This window comes from Numenius arquata, chromosome 2 (assembly GCF_964106895.1).
Source record: "Numenius arquata chromosome 2, bNumArq3.hap1.1, whole genome shotgun sequence".
Classification (NCBI taxonomy): Eukaryota; Metazoa; Chordata; class Aves; order Charadriiformes; family Scolopacidae; genus Numenius; species Numenius arquata.
In genome coordinates this window covers 121,388,810-121,413,775 of record NC_133577.1, presented here as the reverse complement: position 1 = coordinate 121,413,775, position 24,966 = coordinate 121,388,810, and the positions used below count along the sequence as shown (strand labels likewise).

Genomic DNA, 24,966 nt, shown 5'->3' with positions numbered 1-24,966 from the left:
AACATCATTTCAAAAAATTCCCGGTGGGTTTTAACATACCACAATTCTGGGCATATAAGATGGAATGCATCAGATGGAGAACATAGGAAGTGATTGTAATATCTTTTTGCCTGCTCTTTTCTAAGTGTTTAAAAAAAGCCAAACAAACTCTAATCATCATTGGGAAATGTGGGTAAGCTGTAACTTGTTCTCTTTCTATCCACTAAATCCATCTCCTATTTTAAAATGGTGGGCTGAAAGATGAGAACATTTTCAAACAGGACATATCTCCCCCACTTGCTTCAGAAAGTACAGAGCCTTTTTAGAAAAAAAAATAATTCTGCCTCCCTACCCCACCTTCCCCCCACCAAACTTTCTGAACATACTAGGGTTTTTCAGCAGGACAAGATATTGCAGATATCTGATGAAATTATATTGACATACATATTTCTCGTATTTTCTGTTTAATGTTGCGTCTCTTGGTGGTGTGTGGTAGAATTAGGCATGTGAAAATTTCATTGGAAAACACCATTTGGCACTTGGTTTATATGGGGTTTTTTTGTACATTCTCAGAGCATTGTGATACTGTAGCAGGCTAATGGCTAAATTTGTAAATAGACTGAAATATTAGTTGATTGATGTTTGATGGAGGTATTTTGAATTTGAACTAACAACTTGGGCTGCATCTGTGCCAGAATTATTCTGATCCTTGGCAATATGACGTGGGTTTTATCGAGGTTTTGTTTGCCTGGAGTTTTTTTTTCCCCTTCTCAGTGTAATGGGTACTAGCAACACAAATTTCTGACCTTTTTTTTAATAGAGACAAGGGAGGCATTTTGCCAGGGTAGTTTGCTCTTATACTGACCTAAGCTATAAGATGGAAAGCACACTTTTGCTAGTATAAGTTATATCTTCCATTATCAAAGACCATCAGAGTAGGACTGTTGATGCAACCATATAGGGAACATTTTTAAAGCCTTAGAGAAGTTTGATTAGAACAGGAATTTCAAATCTGTAATAAATGTCGTACTTTTCAACTATGTTAGCATTTTTATTAAAATATATATTGAATATTAGCCTATATCTTTTGGTAGTACTTGGGATTAATAATTAAGTCTATAATACATTTAAAATTTTATGAACTGAAGAGGGGAAAACTTGATAGATTCCCATAGATGTCCCAACCTATTTCCTTTTTCAGAAAATACTCGTTGGGTGTCGCAATTTTTTCATTCCTGAGAGTATTCCAAGATTCTGTTCTGTGCTTCTGAAACACACAGCATATTCAGAGATATTAATCTTTTAAGTTATTATATTCTAGATTTCATAGAACATAGTTACTTTTGTACATACATTGAAAAAATTCCATTTGAATTAATATGTTTGAAAGTGAACTGCCTAAAAAGGAGTAGATATAGAAGATACAGAAAAATCCTGTTATAAGGTAGCACAAAACATCTTATCTATAGTATGCGGGGAGGAGTAAGCAGGAAAGCCATATATTTTCTTTGATATTAAATCTGTTGTTCATGCTTTTCATACAAAAGGACTTATTGTTCTTATTTGTAGTAATTTCATGGTACCTTGACTTCCAGGCCTTTCAGGAAAATGCATATTCCAGTGTTTTTTCTGCATACTTTCCTCTCTCATGTCTGGAATCCAGTGTTATAATTGCTAACAGTGTGATTTGGATGCCTTTCTTTGGAAAATGAGCATCAGAACTGATGATGAGGGCGTGATTGACACTGGGTGCTTCAGTACCCAGACTTTACGCATTGTTCACTGGGAAATGTGTGTCTTTTACCAACTATCACTGCAAAACATGTCAGGCCTTTCCATTTCAAGGCATTATAGGTAAGCTTGAATCCAACCCAAAGGGAGAAAAGGCATTCCTTTGAGCTTCCTATTGAAATTATAATGATCTATTGCCATAGGGAGCAGGGGTACTTTTTTTTCTTTTTTTAAAGTATTCTGGTAAAAAAGCTAAGTGTCAGGGTTATACTCCTTTATTCAAATCTGTGCAAGTTGTCTCTTCTCCCAAATGAATATACGTTTGAGGCTGCGATGAAAAATACATGATAATGAAATATATGACTGCCCCAAAGCTATCTCCTACCTCTGAAACAGTTATGAAATAGTAATGGCAAGAGTGATAGCCGTAGTTGTCAGTGTCCTAAAAAAGATGAGGATGTTCTTAATGTGGAGAATCCTACCTTGAAGGCAAATTTGCACAAAAAAGCAGTGCTTGAAGTCTTCCCATGGAGGCTAAGTTTATGCCACACCAAAGATCAGAATTTAGCCCTAAAGCTAGTGATTCATCAGCTTAATGGAAAATTTCTTCCTTCAGGATATTTCCTCCTAATATCCAATGCATGAGTGATAACAATTGCAGTGAATGCAGTGTAGCTCTTTATTGGTAAATAAGAGCAATTCCAAAAGCTGAACTTGTTATAGAATGTTTATATCATTGATTAATGAGTGCTTTGTGGCCTGATTATAGATAGCAATGTTGTACGAGTGTTTTGACACGTCACTTGGAAATGTGCTGGTCACACTGAGATTTGGAAGTGGTACAAAAAATCCCGAATGACTGAATCTGATGCTTTCATATTGATTGAAGGTAGAAATAGGCTTTGAAAAATGTAAGGCAGATCAAGAAAACTGCAATAGAGCACTTAATAATATTTTAATAAGATTTACTATCAAGACTCAAGACAGCTAAATCACCAAAATCTTTGAGTTGTGTTTTCAAGTTAAAGTTAAAAACAAGAATGGAAATGTGCTGGTAGGTGTGTCTTCTGTGGTTCTGCTGATCTACTGCTTACTCATATCTCAGATAAAGTAAATGACCAATTGAACCATTCATCAAAGGTATGGCTGACATTAGGAATACTGAAATTACAAAATTGGCTTTAATATTCAGTTTGCATATGTGGCAAGGGAGACACCCTGGATTCTCCACTGTGGGAAGCATATACAATTATTATTAGTTGATTGGGAGATTAATATGTAGTTTTGTGTTCTTCAGATGACATGAAATGCTGCTTTACTAGGAGACATAATACAACATTGGCTTTCTTGGAGATACTTTCAGAGTGGTTTATGATTCTGAATATATCCTTAAACAGGAAATAATCTATGCATTGCACTGTTTGGGGATTTTCAGAGAGTTCCCTGTAGTGTAAGTGATTTGAAATGCAGTTCCTCGCCTGCTCCTGCCCTGCCCTTGACTCTGCAAATGATGGTATTTCTGAATTGACCGATATCACCTGCAAAGGGCTGGGTCATGTTTAGTTTGGAGAAGAGGAGGCTGAGGGGAGACCTCATTGCCCTCTACAACTACCTGAAAGGAGGTTGTCAAGAGGTGGGTGTTGGCCTCTTCTCCCAAGTGAATAATGACAGGACCAGAGGAAATGGTATGAAGTTGCAGCAGGGGAGGTTTAGATTAGGTATTAGGAAGAATTACTTTACTGAGAGAGTGGTCAGGCACTGGAACAGCCTGCCCAGGGAGGTAGTGGAGTCTCCATCCCTGGAAGTATTTAAGAAACGTGTAGACATGGCACTTCAGAGCATGCTCTAGTGCCCGAGATTGTTGGTTTGTGTCTGTTTGTGGGTGGTGTGGTGTGTGGTTGTGGGCGTTTGTTTTGGTTTGGTTTTGGTGTTTGGTGTTCTGGGATTTTTTGGGGGTTTTTTTGGTTTTGGTTGTTGGGGTTTTTTTGTTTGTTTGTTTTGTTTTTTGTTGGTTGGAGTCGATGATCTCAAAGGTCCCATCCAACCAAAAATATTCTGTGATTCTGTGGGTCCCTCTCCCTGGCTTTTCCACATACCCATTCTCAGCATGCTCTGTCCCTGTTGTTTTTTTTGGAGAACAGATATAAAAAAAAAAAAAAAAATAGACTGAAGACGACAACCATATCTAATATAAAACATCTCATTTGTAGTGTTTATAAGTGAATGATCAGGAAGTATAAGGCTTTCTTACTGTAGCCAGGGTTATCCTTTCCTGCAGTTCTCTTCATTAACGTTTCTAATTTCCAGTACTTGCTATAAGTATGGCAAAGCAGCAGAGCTTCAGAATTGAAGCCTCTCATTTTATGCAAGGTCGTTTACTCTGTAGTTCTACACCTGAGTCCTGCCTTGAGTAGGGCTGAGTAGGAGGCAATTGGGGGTTTAGCTTCAGAGACATTTCTTGCCCACATGGCTGTGAAAGGCCATCTGGGCTTCTGCTTTTGCCTTGAGACTTGAAGTCTCTCAGAGATTTTTAGCATTGGTATGTGAACGGGTGGATTACAGCTACTCTTGCAGCTCTCCTTTATGGTGTGTATTGCAAATAATTTTTGATCCAGTGGGGAATCACATTGTTCAGACCCTAAAAGCTTTTGAACTCAGTTTTGGCTGACCTTTTACAAAGCTGTTTTCTTTTGCAGACTATTTTTTTAGTTCTTTCAACATCTAAAGGTTGACCTTTTTCCCTTTTCCCTCTCCCTCCCCCTCACCCTCTCCCTCTCCCTTCTTGGGTGGGTTTGTTGTTGGTTTTTGCCCCTAGAATCTGTTTCTCTTCTCAGGCAGAATATCCTTCTAAAACTTCCCTCAGTCTCCATGAATGCTGTTCTTCTAATTTATTATATTGTTGGTTTTCACCATACTAGCATTTTTAAAAATCATACAAATAGTCTTACATAGTGTTATGGTAGTTTACTTAAATTATTATATGGTATTTAGTGTGTAGAGAAAGTCTATGGTCCACGTGTAACCCAGAGGTCAGTGGGTGGTTTAGTGTTACCTACTGCTTTTACCTACCTAGATACAGCTGGCATTTAATTAGCGAAAAGCTGCACTATATTTATATCAGCATGAATTAGTGAGTGATGTTTGTATAGTGGTTTGAGCCCCATTAGTGTTAACTCAGAGAATCACACGAAAAAATTAGATTAGGAGGGCTTCTGGAGGTCATGTATTCTAACCTCCTTCTCAAACCAGGGCTTTACAGCTATTAATGTTCTTATTGACACGGAAGATGGTACAAATTAAGAATAAAAAGCAATAACCAATTAGTATGCTGCAGGATGTACAAAATCTGGACCTAACCAGTATGACTGAAGATAAGAATGTGCTGTGAAACAGGATCAGTTGATGGCTTAGCAAAGTATGGCAAAGACAACTGCATCAGATGAAAAAATCAAATTAATTAAATGTTCAAATTCAGTGGGTATTATAACTAATTCCCAATGAAGCACTAAGATGATTTAACAGTTCTTATTCTTCAGGGATATGATCTTTAATCAGATATGAGGGTGGTAAAAGGTAGGCAGTGTAATTTATTCCAATAAACAGTAGAACAATCTCTAATTTGAAATTTAATTGGATTATGTATGAAAAATCTAAATTATCCAGAGTACATTTTGGTGCTGAAATTGTAGATGACCAAGTATTCTATGAGACTTTGTCAACAATGGATATTTTTTTTTTATTTTGTTACATGTTTGATTACTCTAGTGGGATATGACTACAATAATTTGAAGGAGGTTATGAATTTTAAAATATTTTTTTTTTAATAATTCACTGGTCTTTTCTGAATGGCTCGTACCATTTTAATCGGTTAGAGTAAGATGTGCTTTTATTCTAATATTCCTAGTGTTGACTAATGGCATCATCTTAGCCAGCAAGCCACTATCAAAGTCAATACTGAAGTAGGCAGTTCTGTCCAATACATGATACCTTAAGGGCAGGCAGGAAAATTGCTCTTAATGAACACCCTAGTCCTAAATTCCTGAGTTTTCCCAGGCCATCACTCCATGTAGAAGAGAATCAAGTTGAGAGGTTCAAAATGGGTTACTACACATCATGACTCCTGAACTCCTGACCGGGATGTATGACCCAGGAGGGCTATGGAGATGTTGCCTGAACCTTCAAGGGGAGAAGAGATAGAATTAGGAAAGTCAAATCTCATCTGGGGTTTGTATTGCTGAGGGACATAAAGAGCAACAAAAAGTGCTTCTTTAAGTACAGTGATATCGAAAGGAAAGCTAAAGAAACTTCTCAATGGGAACAGACCTTGTGGCTAAGGACATAGTGGGGATGAGGTACTTGGTGCCTTCTTTGCCTCGGTCTGCCAGGTCCCTTAGCCTGGGAGCCGTGGGAAAGAAACTATTCCTACAACAGCAGAAGATAGATTTAGGGACCAATGAAGCATGTCAGACATACACAAGTCCATGGGATCAGATGGGATTGATCCAAATGTGCTGATGTCATTATGAGGCAGCTCCCCATCACCCTTGAAACACTCTGGGGATTGGCAGAGGCTTCTCATGACTTAAGGGCTGGGAAGGAAGTAGCACATCTTTAGGAAGATAAATATGCCTTATATATCTTATGTGCTTAAATATTTAAAATAAATATTTCATTTTACCTGACATTGTAGTTAGAGAGAAAATAGGAGAGGACAAAGATGAATTTTTACATACTGATGTTACTACAGCAGATTTTATTCAGCTTTGCTTTGAAGGTCAGCTGTAACATGTAATAATGAGAAAATAACATAACTTTCCATTCTTTTCTGGTTACTAAATAAGAAATCAAGGTTCAACCCACTAAACTCACTAAAATTTTGTGTCAGTTTTAGGAAAGACAAGCTGTTATCATAGATCTTTAAAATAAATTATGTTAATTGCTAATATGCTTAGGAGATTTCAGATTTTCAGCCCCTCATCCTGCCACCCAATCTAACCTTCTTGGCCTTACCTTGTTGCGACACTTACAGAAGAGAGTCTCTTCTTTGCCTTTTCAAATCAAAGGCACATGGATTGTGGCTTGCTTGTTTTGGGCCCATGGTTGCAAGCAGGTGGTCTCCCTGAGCTCAGTGGGCATTAGTTGCAGGAACAGACTGACTCAGGCAACTTGTACTATCAGTTTTCAAGTAAACATCAAGGAGATGGAGGAACAATCTTGGCTTAAAAATGGAATAACAAATTCCATTTGGTAAGTCCGGTAGGAATCTGAATTCTCATCTTCAAGTTAAAAGAGTAGATCTGAGCATGTGTGTACTCCACTTCCCATGGAAAAAATATTAGTTAAACAGATTTTAATTTTTAGCATGACGTATTGCCATATTCTGTCCTATTTGGACCACTGATCTACCATGGAATTCCTTCGTTAATACTTGACCAGCCAGATGCTGACTACCTCTTCTATCTGGGTAATTGTTCATCACTTTGTTGAAAACAGGCTGCTTCTGGCAGTTTCATTCCTACAAAATTGTATAGAAGTTTTATTTAATGATTTGTAGCCATAGCTACAAAATGCAATGATAGGTCCTGTGGATATGATTTAAAAAAAAAAATAGCATCAGTCTTTTTAGCGTTTTTCTTCATAACGTGGATGATAAAATGCTCATATAATCATTAGAAGTTCAAAAGAATTGCTGTTATAATTTTCATTAATTCCTTTATTACTATCTTTTTGTCTTAAAGGGTTTCTAGCTTATCGCCAAATGATTTCTTATATATTGATAATGTTTGTTTTTGTCAGAAAGTAAGAAAATAGTTATATTATTTACAAGAAACTATAATTCCCTGGGTCATGGTATTTAAGGTGCATTCATAGATGTAATTTCAACTCTTTCAAATAGAAGATGATTTCCAGAAACTTGAATTTTTGTTTAGAAACTCTCTCCACCTGAAGAAATTAGGAAAACCCAATCCTTTTCATCTGTTTCTCTAAAGTGTAATTCACTAAAATGCTACAAGAAAGCCAGATTTTCATAGAATCAAAGAATAATTTGGGTATGAGGGGACCTTTCAAGATCGTCTAGTCCAATCTCCCTGCAACAAGCAGGGACATCTTCAACTAGATCAGGTTGCTCAGAGCCCTGTCCAGCCTGACCTTGAATGTTTCCAGGGACAGGGCACGTACCACCTCTCTGGACAACCTGTGCCAGTGTTTCACCACCTTCATTGTAAAAAAATTCTTCCTTGTATCTAGTAAAAATCTACCCTCTTTTCCTTTGAAACCAGTACCCCTTGTCCTATCGCAACAGGCCCTACTGAAAATATGTCCCCAGACTTCCAAGTCCTTATATTTGATAAATGGATTACATCAAGGTTTCATTTATTTATGAAACCAAACTCATGAAGTAGTGAATTTTGTGAACAGGTTGGGATACAAAGAAAAAGAAAATACTATAATGTTTAGGATATATGATAGTTTTGTGGATATCTAGAAGTTATGATCAGAATCTGTGAACCATGAAGGTCAGATGAATGAATGCATAAACTGAGTTTTGAACGTCCATAAAAAATAATATAATTGTGTATACAGTAGACAGGGACAAGTCTGTAAGTAGATGTATAGAAATGATTAACAACAAAAGATAGTTTTCTTTCAGAAAATTGTCTTCAGAAGCAAATGAATGTGTTTTAATTAATTTGACTCTAGATTTGATACATATTAAAGTTATTCAGTTGGCAGAATGCTGAAAATAAAATGGCTGCTATAAAAGATTTTTTTTTTTTAAAAAAAGTAGACACTCCATCCAGAGTTCCATTCATTTTCTTACTGATGTACAGTAACCAACTGATACATTAGAAACATAGGAAACACTAACAGTACTGGAAACAACTCGTATATATTTTAAATAAATGGTGCTTGAGCATGACATGCTGACAGTTGTAAATAGAAAACTATTTCCCCACATCTGAAGTTACCCAGACCCTATATATATATATTCCTATGTTTATATATATGAATATATATCCTTATGTTTAACACGTCTCTGCTGTCTAACAGATAAAGTAAGAATATTTAAGTTCTGAGCCAACTGTGTGAGTAAATGGAGCAAGAAGGGGAAGAGACCAGCATGGCTGAGTCACGACCTGCTGGTCAAACTAAAAGCCAAGAAGGAAGCGCATAGGCAGTTCAGGCAGGATCAGGTATCCTGGGAAGAGTATAGGGATGCTGCCTGGTTATGTAGGGATGAGGTCAGGAAGGCCAAGGCACAGCTGGAGCTGAACCTGGCAAGGGATGCTAAGGGTAACAAGAAGGACTTCTACAGGTATGTCAACCAGAAAAGGAAGGTTAAAGAAAGCGTACCCCCCAAAATAAGCAAGAATGGCAAACTGGTAACAACAGACGTGGAGAAAGCTGAGGTTTTCAACAACTTTTTTGCCTCAATCTTCTCTGCCAACTCCTCTCCTCACACCACTGGAGTTGAAAGACCAGGTGAAAACTGGGACTATGAGAATGAAGAACCATGCACTGTAGGAGAAGACCAGGTTTGAGACCTTCTAAGGAACCTGAAGGTACATAAGTCCATGGGACCTGATGGCATCCATCTACGGCTCCTGAGGGAGCTGGCGAATGAAGTTGTCAAGCCACTTTCCATTATATTCGAAAAGTGGTGGCAGTCCAGTGAAGTTCCCGCTGACTGGAAAAGGGGAAACATAACCCCCATTTTCAAAAAGGGAAAAAAGGAAGACCGGGGGAACTACAGGCCAGTCAGTCTCACTTCTGTGCCTGGCAAGCTTATGGAGCAGATCCTGCTGGAATCTCTGCTAAGGCACGTGGAAAATAAGGAGGTGATTGGTGACAGCCAACATGGCTTCACCAAGGGCAAATCACGCCTGGCAAATCTGGTGGCCTTCTACAAATGTGCTACAGCACTGGTAGACAAAGGGAGAGCAACAGGTGTCATCTACCTGGACTTATGCAAAGCATTTGACACTGTCCCACATGACATCCTGGTCTCCAAACTGGAGAGACATGGATTTGATGGATGGACCACTTCATGGATCAGGAACTGACTAGATGGCTGCACTCAAAGGGTTGCGGTCAACAGCTCAGTGTCCAAGTGGAAGCCAGTGACAAGTAGCATTCCTCAGGTGTCAGTACTGGGACCAGTGCTGTTTAACATCTTTGTCAGCAACATAGACAGTGGGATTGAGTGTACTCTCTCTATATAGCTTCCAGTACCTAAAGGGGGCCTACAGGAGAGATGGGGAAGGACTCTATTAGGGAATGTATCAATAGGCCAAGGGGAAATGGTTTAAAACTGAAAGAGGGGAGATTTAGATTAGATATCAGGAAGAAATTCTTTAGTGTGAGGGTGGTGAGACACTGGCACAAGTTGCCCATGGAAGCTGTGGCTGCCCCATCCCTAGAAGCATTCAAGACCAGGCTGGATGGGGCTTTGAGCAATCTGGTCTAGTGAGAGGTGTCCCTGCCCATGGCAGGGGAGTTGGAACTCAATGATCTTTAAGGTCCCTTCCAACCTGAACCATTCTATGATTCTTCTTTTATTTATAATTCTTTTGGTTGAGTTTTGTCCTTAAGAGTAGACAGAAGGATGTCATTTTACTTAAAATCTTAGTGTAGCTGAATGAAGACCACAGTCCCCCACTGACACACAAACAAGGATGAAGTAAACTGTTTGCAGTTCTGTCACAACCACCTAAATGCACTCAACAGCTTTCCCACAGCTGGAAAACCACATCTATCAAAAAGGAAACAAAAAAAAGTTATCAGAAGGCAATACACTCATGACATTATCTAAAATGCTATGAAAGTGCTGTGGGTATTAGAAATGTGTTCTTGCTGCCTCTTCAATATTAACTTCCCTCTATCTTGTCCTTAGGAGCGCCATTCCCATCCTTTGCTTGCTGCAGGCGTATGGCTGAGCCCTGCACTTCAAGCAACATTTCATTTTACTCTTCGTGGCAGGGCCAGCTGTAACTTTTTAGCAGGGCCACAAGCAGCGTTGGAGGAGCTGCATATGTAGTTCTACTGGATTACTTTCCTCAGGGAGGAAAAAAAACCCAACAGAACAGCAAAACTGATTTTGAGTAAGGAACTAAGCATAGGAAAAATTCTGTACTTATTTTGTACATGATACCTTTCATTTTTACAGAGTAGGTCTGGGAGTGGACTAAATTCTTTTAGCCTAGGCAGTGAGACTCAGTTGTTTAAAATTTTACGTTTAGAAATGTCAATAGATATTCAGAAATGAAAAAGAGGCAGAAACCTAGAGATGAAAATATAAGATCTTTGGAAATCTGCAAGGAGAGACAGCGCAAGAATTTTTATGTCCCCAACACTGTAACAATTGTAATCCCATCTCCACATTCATTCTGTAAAATAGCATCAGTAGGGACAGTGAGGTTTTATACAAAACACAGTCCCTAGATACTGGGGCAATGGAAAATACTAGCAAACAATTCCTTTCTATTTTACGTAAGTATGAAAGCAGGCAGGTGCCATTGTTTCTTACTGCATGTTGGTTCAGGAATTTAAAAAAAAAAAAAAAAAGAAATCTACCTTTTATTCTTTTGCCCTGATGCTAAATCTGTTCTGATTCTTTGAGCAACTTCTGGGCTGTTCCTGACAAGAGTCTGCCTTCAGAAAACAACTGAAGATTGCTTCAGTTTGGTTGTGTTTTTTTCTGTGTTTCATTGATGGGATTTTTGTAATTAATATAACTTTTCTGATCTTCAGTTTTCACCAGCTGCAGGAAGCAAAAACAATATGTTTTATATTTGTAGAAAAAATAGTTCTCATTTCTACAGTAACCAGTACTTTTCAACTGAATGAAAATTTACTAGTAGAGGTACAAAATCCACTCATTTTCCTATGGCTGTGATGATGAAAAGTAGCTGATTGCTACGGAAAGTAATCAGGATATGTTTGGCTGCAGTGGAATGGGCAGCCAAACTACATCGGAGTTTCTTGAAATGACCTTGATTCATTTTGTTTTAATGATTGTTTCCTTTTTCTATAGGCATCTTTCAGTGATACTTCTGGGCACAAAGCTCCCAGTCACCTCATGTACATAAATTAATTTCTGTTCACAAAGCCCTTGAGAGAGAAGTGGCATCATTTCTGCCATGTATTTGGCTTCCAGTTTATTTTAGATCATGCCAGAAGTGATTTATCCAGGGTCACAAAGAACAGCTACAGAAGAATCCACTTTACCTGAATTTTAGCTGCTATATCAATTTCCCTTTATTCTGATGGTGAATGGTAGACACATGAAAAAATACTTTATTTATTAAAAAAAAAAAGTCTTAAAATGGCACAAATGTGAACTGAAAAGAGAAATGGATTTTATTTGCCTCACAAGGGAGGGAGAAATTGGTCTGGAGATTCATTGCAGAGAAATGAGTGAGTTATTTTGCTGACTGTCAGTGGTAGGTAACAATGTGATTCAATAAGTGAAGGCCAGGTTTGAATAGATAGAAAATTAATCTTCAGCCACTGTCTCCTGTGGGATTTTCTGGTGCCAGTATTGATTGCATTTCAGCTCCTGACTTGAGAGAGAAATTGGTTGGAGTTGGATTTTAATTATATTCACATGCTGGATTACTTTCCTTCAAAATGTGTCATTTGCTACTTTCCTGAAAACAAAGTTTAACCAGGTATTAAAACTGTACCAACCAATGGCACAATCTGTCAGGCTTTTGATAGAAATACCAGACTAAAACAATTAATAACTTTTTTTTTTTTTTTTAATTTAGATGTAGGTTACTTGAAATTCATTAATTTGGCAAATGAAAACTAAATAGTTTTTACTTTATACAGAAGGATCCACTATAAACATTGGATGTGTAAGGCCTGGCACAGCAGTAGTCTTGCTGGTCAGGAGGTAGTGGCCCAACTGTGTGCAAACTAATTTGCCTGTAATGTTTCTGATGATTGCCTGTTGCGTGCAGAACTAGCACAGACACCTGTAGATTTAATAGAAAAATTAACTCTGTGTGAAGGACGCTACAGAAATTTTAAAGGAATTTGTCATTTGTTGTCTCTGGGTTTTGGGTGGCAGATAGATGCATTGATTCAATATCAGAGTTGCAAATCACAAAATACGCCCAGGAAAAGTCAACAATTGCGATGCAAAGGCTTATAGGTTATTTTATCAAGTTCTGATAGATCCACTGCCCTCCATCAAGGCTGCAGAGGCAGATATAAAATGCAGTTCAGCTGGAGCAGGTGAATCAATTAAATTGAGAAAAGCATAGTTGAAGAGGTTTTAGATTCAATTTTTGGTTTTGGTGTCATGGAATATTGGTAGGAAGAATAATAGATCCAGTCTTTAACATAGCCATTTTTTTGAGGGGGCAGAGTGTACGTGCTGTTAGAAATGTGGGAAATAGACTTTGTGTTTGAAAGTTTAAGGCATTCAAGCAGATTATTTAAACCCTTTCAGTTTCAACAAAGTTTAATCAAATTTTGGCAGTGGACTTGAAGCTTCTTCCATAGCACATGAGTGATGGGTGAGGAGGAAAGCTAGTATCTGTTACTTGGAATGAAATTGAAATACCAAGCAGAAGAAACATATTAATTTTTTGTTCAGATGCTTCAGGAATTTCTGTCAAAAATCTAATAAAACTGTAGTATGAAAATGTCTGTGCAAGACCTGCTAAGGATGGACCTTATGGTCTACTCTTTTTTCTCTTTTATCATACCCCCTCCCTCACAAATATTTCTTGTGGAAAATTAGTTGGAAGAAATCTTATGGCACCCAGTAATTCTAGTGGTTTTTTGTAATAGTGTGGCTTGATGGTCCACAATTCTTTTCTGACTTATTCCGTGAAAGCATCGAGAATTTGTAGTCATTTCAGAAATAAGAGTGTTAGGGGTTTTTTTAAATCAAATGGCTTTCAGGCAGGTGAGAAATTTTCCCACGTGAACGATTGATTGCTGAGATTGCATTTGCAGAATAGACAAACTCATTACTTTGAGCAGCGTGAAGCCAAAAGATAATTTGTAAGAAGAACTACAGAATTTGCTTAATGTATAGCATTCCAGGTGGGGGGGGAATCATGTGTGATAATGTAGAAGAAAAAAGCCAACCAAAAACCTATGTAAAAAATTGAGCCAAATTACATTGTCTGAAGCTATCATAATGCCATGTCATTTCAAAAGCGCAGTAGACATAAACTGTTACTGGTCTTGGCTCCAGTTTGCACATTCAAAGTAAGTTATAATGGTTTGTGGTGGGTTGACCTTGGTTGGCCACCAGGTGCCCACCAAGCCACCTCTATCCCTGCCCCCTCTACCATTCCCCAGCAGGAGAAGGTGGAGAAAATAGGACGACAGATAACTTATGGGTCAAGATAAAGGCAGTTTAATAAAGAAAAACAAAGGTCATGTATGGAAACAAAGGAAAACAAAAAGACTTATTCTCTACTTCCCATCAGCAGGTGATGTCCAGCCACTTCCTGGGAAGTAGGGCAACTGTACATGTAGCGGTTGCTCCAGAAGACAGATACCTTAATAACAAATGCCTCCCTCCCCTCCTCCTTTCTCTTAGCTTTTACTGCTGAGTACAACATCATATGGTACGGACTATCTCTTTGGTCAGCTTGGGTCAGCTTCCTGGCTATGTCCCCTCTTGCCCACCCGTGGCCTACTGGCCTTTGGAAGAAGCATTTGGAGAGCCAGCCTTGATGCTTTGGGAGCACTGCCAAAACACTGGTGTGTTATCAACACCTTTCTAGCTACAAACGCAAAACACAGCCCTATGGGGGCTGCTATGGGGAAAATTAACTCCATCCCAGCCAGACCCAACACATGTTTTTACTTTCTGGTAGGATTTACCGAGTGGCATACTGGACCAAAACATTTCAGGCTGCATTGTACAAGTATTTCCTGTTTTTCTAATCCACATTCAAAAACTAAAACATTACTGTCCTAAAAGCATCTAAACGCACATATATGATTTTCATAAGTCATCTGGCAACCTTCATAACTGCAGGTCATTTTGTCCACTGGAACTGTTAATGAAAATAATACCACAGATGTGAAAGTATAAGGCACCATGTGGTTTTAGGTGTTCCAAGGAGCAGAATATTTTAGGGTAATTTGCACATTTTTTCCATTTAGATTATTTAATGCCATGATATACCTGGAAATACATTTGCTTAAAGAAAAAAGATCATCTATTACTTTGAGTATTAGAAGTTATGCTTTGCTTGCTTTCTCATCCACCAAAGTGGGATTAAGTACTAAGTAGTAAGTTCAACTTCTTAACATAAGATATAGTAGCTATGCTGCATAAAAGTATTCAAAATTAGTACCTACCTTCTTTTTTTTCCAGAAGTTTAATAGACTTGTATTGTGAGATTCATCTCACCTAATTCTAGGCAGCTGTGTCGCAGACTTCTCCATCTAGGCGAATTGCCCTAGGGCTGCCTTTATAATCAAAGGGGAGAAGGCAATTCTAAGGCATGATTCATATAATGGGAAAATAGTGTCTAATTGAGATGAGATGAATTACACTCTAAAAGTGCCCATTTCTCTTCACGGACTGTGAAGGCAGCCTGGGGTGATGAGCTCAACACTGCTGTGTTGTGGAAATCAGTGGATGTCACTGGTTACATGAGTTCTGCCTTCTGTGTTTCTGAAGGAAACCACCTCCTTGAAACCCATCTGAAGACTGTTGCTTACTTCAGGCAACATTTGAACCTATACTTAGTATAATATTTGTCCGTAAGCCGGTGATGGAGCAGTTGAGGAAACATATGCAGTTCAATTAGATTAATTTGTGGGTAATTTAAAACTCACCTGTCTATACTTTGTTAGGGGATAATAGACACATTGGTAGTATATAAAGAATAACCTCACCATACACTGACCAGGCAGGTGCTTCTTTGTCAGCACTATTTTTCAAGCATAACATGTTTTCAAAAACTGATGACTGTAATATTAAAAATATCGTTATAATTGCCTACAATTGCTGGCCTGAGTAATGATATGGTATCATAGTTGATTCATTATTGATGTAAATGGCAGTCTACTTATGCCATGGGGCCTCCTGGTCGAGCTGCAGCTGAGCCAGGTGAAGACATTGCAACCTCCCATTTGGTCTGTGCTACCTCCTTGATTTCCACACTTCGTGCAATTTTTGCAGCTAAGTTAGAGAAAGTCTCAGCTTTTCAGAATTTTTAAAAGCTAGTCCAGATGACCGAATGAATTGGAGGGAATCAGGAAGCTGGAGAGCAGACAGGTGAGAGAGGATGGGAACCCCAGACAGGCAGGTGGGCACCTGAGTGTTTGGGAACCTTTCCACCCAGGCATCTGTAGCCAGGAGAGTATGAGATTGCATCAAGACTTATTATTAAAAAGACCCAAGGAACAAAACCTATGTCAAACAGAAATTCTAAGAGCGCTCAGTTTCCTTTCTTTGTTTAGATATGCACCACTGTTTCTCAAAAATTTCGTTATGAAATGTATATTAGTGGTATCATTTTAAGATTTGTGATTTACTGTATAATCTACAGAGTGAAAAAATGAAATATATAGTATTTATATTTAAGATTCAGTACAAATTATTACATGTAATAAAAGGTAAAGTATTAACCTTGCATTATAGGTGTAAAAATTTCATGTGCTTATGAAATTTAGATGTGTAAGGTGTTAGGCTCTCACTTCTCTTTTGCAGCTCTTAATTTCATTGAATTGCATCAGGTACCTCATGATTCATAATAAAGTATACACAAATATTTCTGGACCTGGAACAAATAAGTGTTTCTACACAAATGCAAAATGTTAGCTACGAAAGAAAGGCTATGAGTCTGTTATGTAAAAGGAGGCAAATGTGAATGCAAATGTTTTTAGCATGCTTTGTAATATTTTGCACTTTACATTCTCTCTTTAAAAAGCCTGAAAAGAATGACACTGAATCTGGCAGCCAGAAAATCAGACCAGTATTTGAAGAAGATCCTGTTTTCCGACGGCAAACATCGTACCAACATGCAGCAGTCCACATACCAACAGATATTTATGAAGGCTGTAAGTAGCATGTGAACAAAGTGATTTCATGTTAATATTAATCTTATTATTTGTGTCTCAGTCTTAAGAATAAATAACCTCCAAATACAATTTACATCTCCATTTTTAGTACAGATTTGCTGTTACTGTCTTTTTTTTTCTTCTTCCAGTAGTACTTCAGAGATGTGCTCTATTAGGCATATGATTTATCTTATGAATTAGTAGGAGTTCAAGACATCCATTAGGATTGGATCTGGGTTTCAGAAAGGGAACAGGGGGTGAAACAAAACTCTTAGATATTCTAATTTTCTTATCCATTCTTTCTCTATGCTGTGTTCTCATTTCATACAAACAATTCTTGACAGCTCTTCTTTACATGGTTTTGGCCTCAGGCAGAGATGCATACTGAAAACATTTTTGTGTATCCCAAAAGCATATACAGTTCAGCCAAATAACATGCTGTATGAGATAGTAGTACTTATATTGCACACAGTGCAGTTCCAGAATTGCAGTAACAGACTTTAGCAGAGAATTTGAATAAATTCTTTGTAAACTATGTAAAAAAAAAAAAATTATATTTATAAGAATATGCATATACTACTGAGGATTCTTTAATTGTATTTCAAAATTGAGTATTTAAGTTAACTTTCAAGATGAAAATAACTTCTTCTTTCTGTGGTCATCATCAAGAAAAAAATCATTATCCAATAAAGACATTTCAGCATTCAAAATGGCTGCATATTTTTAGAAAAGGGGAAGAAAAATGAAATAGGATCCGTATTTTTAAGTTGTGGGTTTTTTTGGTTTGGTTTTTTTTTTTGTTTTTGTTTTTGTTTTTGTTTTTTTTAATTTAGGGTTCTAATATCAAGTATGCAGTCTTTCTCCTCTTTCAAAATCTCATCAAGAGGAAAGAGACCCCAGTGTGACCTGAGCTCTTTAAAATTCATGGCCGCGGTTGCGTGCAGCTTATATAAATGACACAGGGATGAAAATGGAAATGTCAGTATGATGGGGGAAAGAATCATAGTAGCTCGTATTCTTATATGGTGTGCTCGACTGACAGACCTAGAGGATTATTCTGGGATTCTGGCTTTAATAAGTGGTAAAGTGCACCTTAATTGCAGGATTACAGGGAAGAAACAGGCCATTTCCTTTGTTTTTATTTGAAGAGAATTGATTCTTCACTGATAAAACGTTGTAAAACCATGCCTTCAATCATTAGGCTATTTGTAAACACCATGTGAACTTTGATATAAGATTGTCATCATAACAGCATGTAAAATATTTTATTGAATTTAACATTTGAGATGGTATTCCTAAGGACACTTGTGTCCTTTAAAACTACATGCTAGCTAATGTTACTCTACCGCCCGTTATCTTAAAAATGAAGGCGTACGACTTTAGTATCTAATAAAATTATAATAGCAGACAGAAATGTACATTTTTTGAGAGAGGTAACTGCATTTGCATCATACATGGTTCATGAGAAACTTATGATTCTGTGGGTCTGGTTATCATATTAGTTACCAGAGATGTGGAAGCCTAGAAGATTACCGGGAAGACTGTAATTCTGCATCAGCAAAATCCTGTTGTTGGGTAGTGGGGTAGCTTTTGGTTACAGATGGTGCTTTCAGAGGTAACAGCTTGACAATACCTAAAAATCACAGATCTCATATAAATAAACACAAAATCTTCACCAGTTGTTTGTTTTGTTGTTTTTTTTACAGTAAGAAAGTTCATGTGTCATCTGAAACACAGTGAGGAAATGGAATTGGAATTCACTAACAAATTTCCCGAACTAGAGTTTAATTTTCTTTTCACAAGCAATATTATCCCGCAGCAAATTTTATAACCCTAGAAAGTGTGATAATGGATCTTGAACACCGTTGTCATTTTTCTTCCTGTTCACATGAGCTAAACTGTCATTTCTTGACAGAGGTTTTAGTGGCCACTATAGTAGTGAACACTTGTATACATTTTTTCCCCCTTATTGTATATGTTTTGTAAGATGCCAAGAGAAACAAAGAATGCATCTTTGGATGTCACAGAAAAGGTTTCTATGACTAGATATCTGACTTGCCTAGTCATCCCTGAGTTTGGTTTTCACTTCTATTGCTTCTTAAAGTAGCAGGTTTTTGACTCTAGGGGAGAGGGACAATTATAGTTAGAGCCACACCTGTTCCTAAATCTGAATTTTCACTTGCATCTGTTGATCATATTTTGTCATGTTAATTATTTTTTTGCTATATGAAGCTGGGATTTTGAGAATCACTGACTCTTAAGCAATATGTTGTCCATGGCAATCTTTATTCCCTATTCAGTTTTCATTTTTATTGCCGTTATTAGTTATGATTTTTAAAATATGAATCAAAAATCAAATTTCTGTCATATGAAATTCCAAATGTATGGATCCATCCTCCATTTAGCCCTTTGAAACTGGTATAGCCAGTAACTCTCTAATCATGTGCCACCTATATAAACCTGACAAAATAACATGGTATAAAATATTATTTTTCTTCCTACATATATAGTGATTTGCTTATTTTGAAATATAGTGATGACTTAGTTGTGAAGTAGTCCCTTTTATTTCGCCATAGAAATACATGACAAATCATTACAAAACATCCATTCACTACATCCAGGTTATTACTTTTGGGGTTATTTAATTGCGGAAATGAATATTATGAAAGTTGGTTTTGCTTTCTCTCCTCTGTATCTGGTGCTAAAACCTTAGTAGAGAGAGGGAAAAGTCTAGGGAGTTAATTTATTTGCCTGTTTCTGAGGATTACAGTCTCACCACAGGAGAGGGAAATCCCAATAAAATAGACCCCAATCAGGCTTTTAATTCAATATTTTTCAAAAGTTCCATTTAGGTTTTGAAATAAAATCAATCTGCTGCTGAAAACAGAACAGACCCCCAGGTTATCCTTCCACCACATGTACTGGGAATTAGCCATGCATCTCCTATTAGTAAAAACAGAAGTCTTATTTCTAAATCTCTGTTAAAACTGTACCCTGCTTATCCCTAAGCAGAACATGGGACCTGCAGGCCAGAAGTAAGAGGAAATCCTCAACACAAGGCAAGTGAGGTCAGTCTACCTGGTGGGTACCACCACACATAACCCTTACTGTCTGAGATGCATCACATACCATCTGCTGCCATGGTTTCTCTAGATGTAAGTCTGTGCTGGTGTTACAGTTTTAGGAAAGGTGTTAGGCAAAGCACACAATCAAGGACTGCTTTTTGTGTGTGTGTGGTTACTCCTGCTTTACTTCCTCTAAATCATAAAGTGAAATATTGCTTCCACATGTCACGGCTTGATTAGCATTGAAGAGTTGATTAAAGTGTCAGGTTGACAGTAATGTGTCTTGAACACGATAACATCACTTTGAATATATTTGGACAGCTACCAGCAAGAAAAAAGGCTTCCCCTGCCCGCAACCCATTAAAACAGTCATAAATAGAGTTACAATTAATTGATGGTTCTTATAGCTTAATGAGCATAAAATATACATACTGTGTTCATACCCTCATTTTATTGGGATGAGAGTCAAAACTTTTCTGCTCTTTAAAATCTTCTAAGATGTATATTAGATTTTGACAGTAAGTTTGGTAGTGGATGTCAATTTGTACTGGTGCATCGTGTTTGTAAATAATCAGATATTAATTAAGTGTTTTAACAATATAGTGCTTAGTACTGAGGGGCAATTAAAACTTTTAGGAATGACTTGAAAAATTCTGGTTTGATGCTATAGTGATTTTTACCTTGACTAGAATTTTATCTCCAACTGGAATTTTTGTGCTATTGAACCATTTATTCACTTTCTGAATTTCTGAAAATTCTGAATTTTCTTTCTTCTTGGGTATCTCAGGCTATGAGCTTGAAAGGAAGAAATATTATTTGGAAAGACATGTAAAAATGTTGGGAAATAAAACCATGGGAGCAAGAATATTCATCCTCAAAAAAAAAAAAAAAAAAAAAAAAAAGCCAGCCCCAAACCAACTCCAAAAGACTAAGAAAAAGTGCATTACCATTTATTCATGGAAGGTCTCATGAAAGGTCTTAATAAATATGATTTATTTAGGAATCAAAATATTGATAAAGTGTTGTGTAAATAATTTGGCAGTATTTCTTAGAAGACTGAAGGAGCAATAAAACTTTTTTGTACTTTTTTGTGTTCAGTTTAAATGGCAAGAACAGACAGGCAGGACAGGTTTTTTTAGTTATATTACTTGGTTCAAAATATTTTAAGATTAATGCTGTTGATATATTTTGGTTATAGCTAAGAAACTGAAGCTGTTCAGAACTACTTTTTACAAGTTCTCTTCTAAGGGATAAATGAAGTTCTTTTGCTACAGGTGGGATTGTTTCAAGTCTCTGATTCAAGTTCATACCTTTAAATTTGGAAATAGAAGTTTGATTATATCATTATGTATGTCTTGTGCACATGGCATGGGAGATTACTGTTTGTTCTATTTTTTTTTTATATATTTTAATTACGGAGTTATTTGTGAAAACGTAGTGAGTGAAGTGGACCTTTAAATGATTTTTTGGTGTCAGCTTGTTTTAAATACCAAACACTATGGGTTTGGGGTAAATATAAAGCAAATGTTAGTTGCAGCTAAGTCCCAAAGTGCTGCCTGGTTGGTTCAATAGTAAACCTGGAAGGAAAATACTGATGTAGAAGCTTAAGCAAAGAACTCTAGGGTCAGTATTGCTTTTTATGTTGTCACAATTAAGATTTTCATTTTTTTTCCCCAGGTAGCTTACTAAAGCTCCCAAATGAAAAACTTTTTAAATTAGCAGCAGAAAGAAATAACTTTTCTAACTTGATGAAAATGTTTGCTTCTGTCAGAATGCAGAAGGCCAAAAAACTTGAACAGTATCTTCCATCATGAGGAGGTTCTTGTATTTTGGGGCTTGGATTACATTAGTTTTATTGGTTGGGCTTAGCACATTTACCTGGCATCAAGTTTATCATGACTTCTGCCTTAAATTATCAAAACTGAAGATAATAAGGTAGGATAAAGAGAGATGGTCTTGTAACCAACCTTAATTTTTCCTTCTTGAAAGACTAAGTTTTGTCAAAAGAAACTAATCCTGTATAACAGTTTTAGATAGCAAAAGCCAATAAAAAATACCAAGCGTAGAGTATTTTTCCATGGCTCTAGGTTATTTTTGAAGATTCCCGAGTTCTTACAGATGGACACCATGTTGCAGGTTAAAGCCAAGAAATTGTTCCACTACATTGTCAAAAAATATGATGGCAGTATATTCGCTAGAACAACTCTGGGTAGATAAGGGATTGAGCATTGTGCTATCTCTGTAGAGTATGTGTCTGCTCACTTTTCTGCTGAAGCTGAGACCTGAGGGGTGTGAGGACTGTGGGACAAGAGAACAGAATAGGCAGGACCATGTCAGTAATTTACTGGTTTATGTTAAAGGCTTTTGTTCTTATTCCCGTCCCATAAACTGTTGCAATGTTAATGTATCAGATGATTATTGGGGAGACAAAACCAGAAATAATCCAGAGTAAGAACTGAAACCTACTCTTGTCCCTCCTAGAGAATACCCTGACTGTTCTAGATGCCCTCTGAATTGGTTAGGTACATGCTACTTTGAAGGAACCAGCTGTAGTAAGGAATTATCCATGTAGACTTAAAGCAACCTGCCTGATAATGATGTTTCATTGTATGCATTATTATTTATGAGTCCATTAAACTCAGGGTTTTAGACAGAAAAGTGCCACATCACCTTTGTGGGTTTTTTGTTGTTGTGGTTTTTTTGTTTGTTTGTTTTGTTTTGTTTTGTTTTTTTTTATTGTGTAACATTAATTTGCATAGTTCGTTATAAAATGTGTGAAAAATAATTTTCTGGTAAATTGAATGCTGATTGTCATTATCATTTGGTGTGGCTGCCTTTCACTGCATTTTTTTTTAACTATCAAATTAAGCCAGAATTATGTTGGACATTATAGCAGGTCTTGTGATTCCAGTGTCGGTTAAACTGCTTGACTGAGTAATAAGTGTTTAAGCTGTGCATACTGCCAAAATCTATTTTGGAGTCCAGATGATTGCTGCTGCTCCTCAAATCCCTTTCCATTCCTTCTGCAATGTTTTCTCTCTTGTGCACAGCTTGGAATGACAATTGAATCCTTTTGTACCAAGAGGGGAAAGTTGGCTCTGCAGTAAGGTTGGTCATGTTCTTCTGGTAAAAATAACTAACGGTGGCATTTGCATTTTGCAGTACAGCCTGCAAAGCAGAACATTGAGTATCAGTAGATCTTTTTTATTGGACATATTAAAAAAGAAGACAATTTTAACGAACTTGAGAGATTGATTGATTATTGTGCTTGGAATTCTCCCGATGTGGAAACTTGTACAAGGATTCTTTATGTTATAAATCTGGTTTAACTTTGCAAAATAGGTTGATAGGGAGCGTATACATTGTCCAAGCTTTGTATTGGTTCTCAAGAAAGGGAAAATGTCATGTCAATCCTTTATTCAGCTACACCACCTAAAAGCTTCTGTCCATGTAAGGGATGGCAATTGTCTTCTCAAACCCTTACTGCCCTACAGTAAGGGAAGACCATCACGAGGTTTCTCAGGCTTTCTGTAAGCATAAATTCACAAAACCTATAAGTCTTTTAAGATTCACAGGAATTTTTTTTGGTATTTACTTCTTCAAAACTATTTCCAGAAAACTGTAATGGACTGTGGGAAGAAATATTAGTCATATTTGCAAGCTCAGAATGAAAATAAGGGTTAGGATGTGTTTCAGTATGTCAGATAAGTAGATATGATGGGTTAAGTTGACTACTAGGAAAAATGTGCTAAGTTGCTTGAAGTAATTAATATCTACCAAGAAAATACAAATTTGTGTGAAGCGCTTCATTGGAAAACAATAAAAGGTGTTCTGCCTAAAGGACCTTAAAACCTGCCTTAAATGGAAGTGTGAGAAGTTTAGGAGTATTCCTTGGTTACCCCAAGAGTCTGTCAATTCTTTTTTCCCCTCTCCTCAAACAAGTTTCCCTTCTTATTTCATACTTGGTTGTTATTTTCAATTTCAATATGTTGAGATGTGGGCTAAGGAAAGAAGAAGGAGAGGAGAAGGGAAGGAGAATTATGGCCTAGCCTCTTGTTTTTCTCTTTCTCTGTTCTCACACAAGCTGCCAACTATGCTCTGAGCTGTATAGTTTGTACCCTCTGTGACCCTGTGCAGAGCTGTAGAAGAGCTTACATGACTGTGCAATATCCCTCAGTTATTGGACATATGATGAATCTTTATAATCCTATACTCTAAAAATATTTCATTCATTTGATTCTATCAGAACAAAATGGAATAAACTTGTTAAATTATAGATGTGCAGGAGATAAAAAATATGATTCAAATTATTTTATTCTAAAAAAGACTAACCATAATAGAAGATATATTAAAAAGAAAGATAATAAATATGGATATGAAATATCCCTATTGATAAATTTAGCTGTGTTATTTACCAAGAAACTGCATGCAAAATCAGCAGCAGATGAATGGATCAGAATATATCTTCTCTACTATAATTTTAGCATCTGCATTACCATATTATCCAACATTAGATCTCATTCACCTATGGAGCCAGATGTGATCGACCCAAGGGTACTGAGGGACCTGGCAGAAGCACACCGAGTCACTTTCCATCATTAATCAGCAGTCCTGGCTAACTACGGAGGTCCCAATTGCCTGGAGGTTAGCAAATCATGGAATCATGGAATCACAGAATGGTTAGAGTTGGAAGGGACCTTAAAGATCATCGAGTTCCAACCCCCCTGCCATGGGCAGGGACACCTCCACTAGAGCAGGTTGCTCAAAGCCCCATCCAGCCTGGCCTTAAACACTTCCAGGGATGGGGGCATCCACAACTTCTCTGGGCAACCTGTTCCAGTGCTTCACCACCCTCATGGTAAAGAATTTCCTCCTAATATCTAATCTAAATCTCCCCTCTTCCAATTTAAAACTGTTACCCGTTGTCCTGTCAGTGACACCCATCTACAAGAAATGCCTCAAGGAGGATGTGGGGAACTACAGGCCTGTCAGTCTGACCTCAGTGCCAGGGAAGGTTATGGAGCAGATCATCTTGAGTGCCATCACGGGGCATGTACAGGACAAGCAGGTGATCAGGCCCAGTCAGCATCGGTTTAGGGTCCTTCAAACCTGAAGGATTCTATACATCTATGATTCTATGATT

At 37.3% G+C, this 24,966-nt stretch overlaps 1 protein-coding gene across 6 annotated transcripts in view; it reads left to right on the top strand.

Annotated features, from left to right (window-relative positions):
• CACNA2D1 (calcium voltage-gated channel auxiliary subunit alpha2delta 1) overlaps positions 1 to 24,966 on the top strand; it is a 420,472-nt gene that overhangs the window by 233,705 nt on the left and 161,801 nt on the right. For all 6 annotated transcript variants that reach the window (XM_074144315.1, XM_074144313.1, XM_074144316.1 and 3 more), the window contains exon 6: positions 16,629 to 16,758. In XM_074144315.1, coding sequence (XP_074000416.1) covers positions 16,629 to 16,758 — 130 coding nt within the window. The remainder of the gene's footprint in view (positions 1 to 16,628; positions 16,759 to 24,966) is intronic.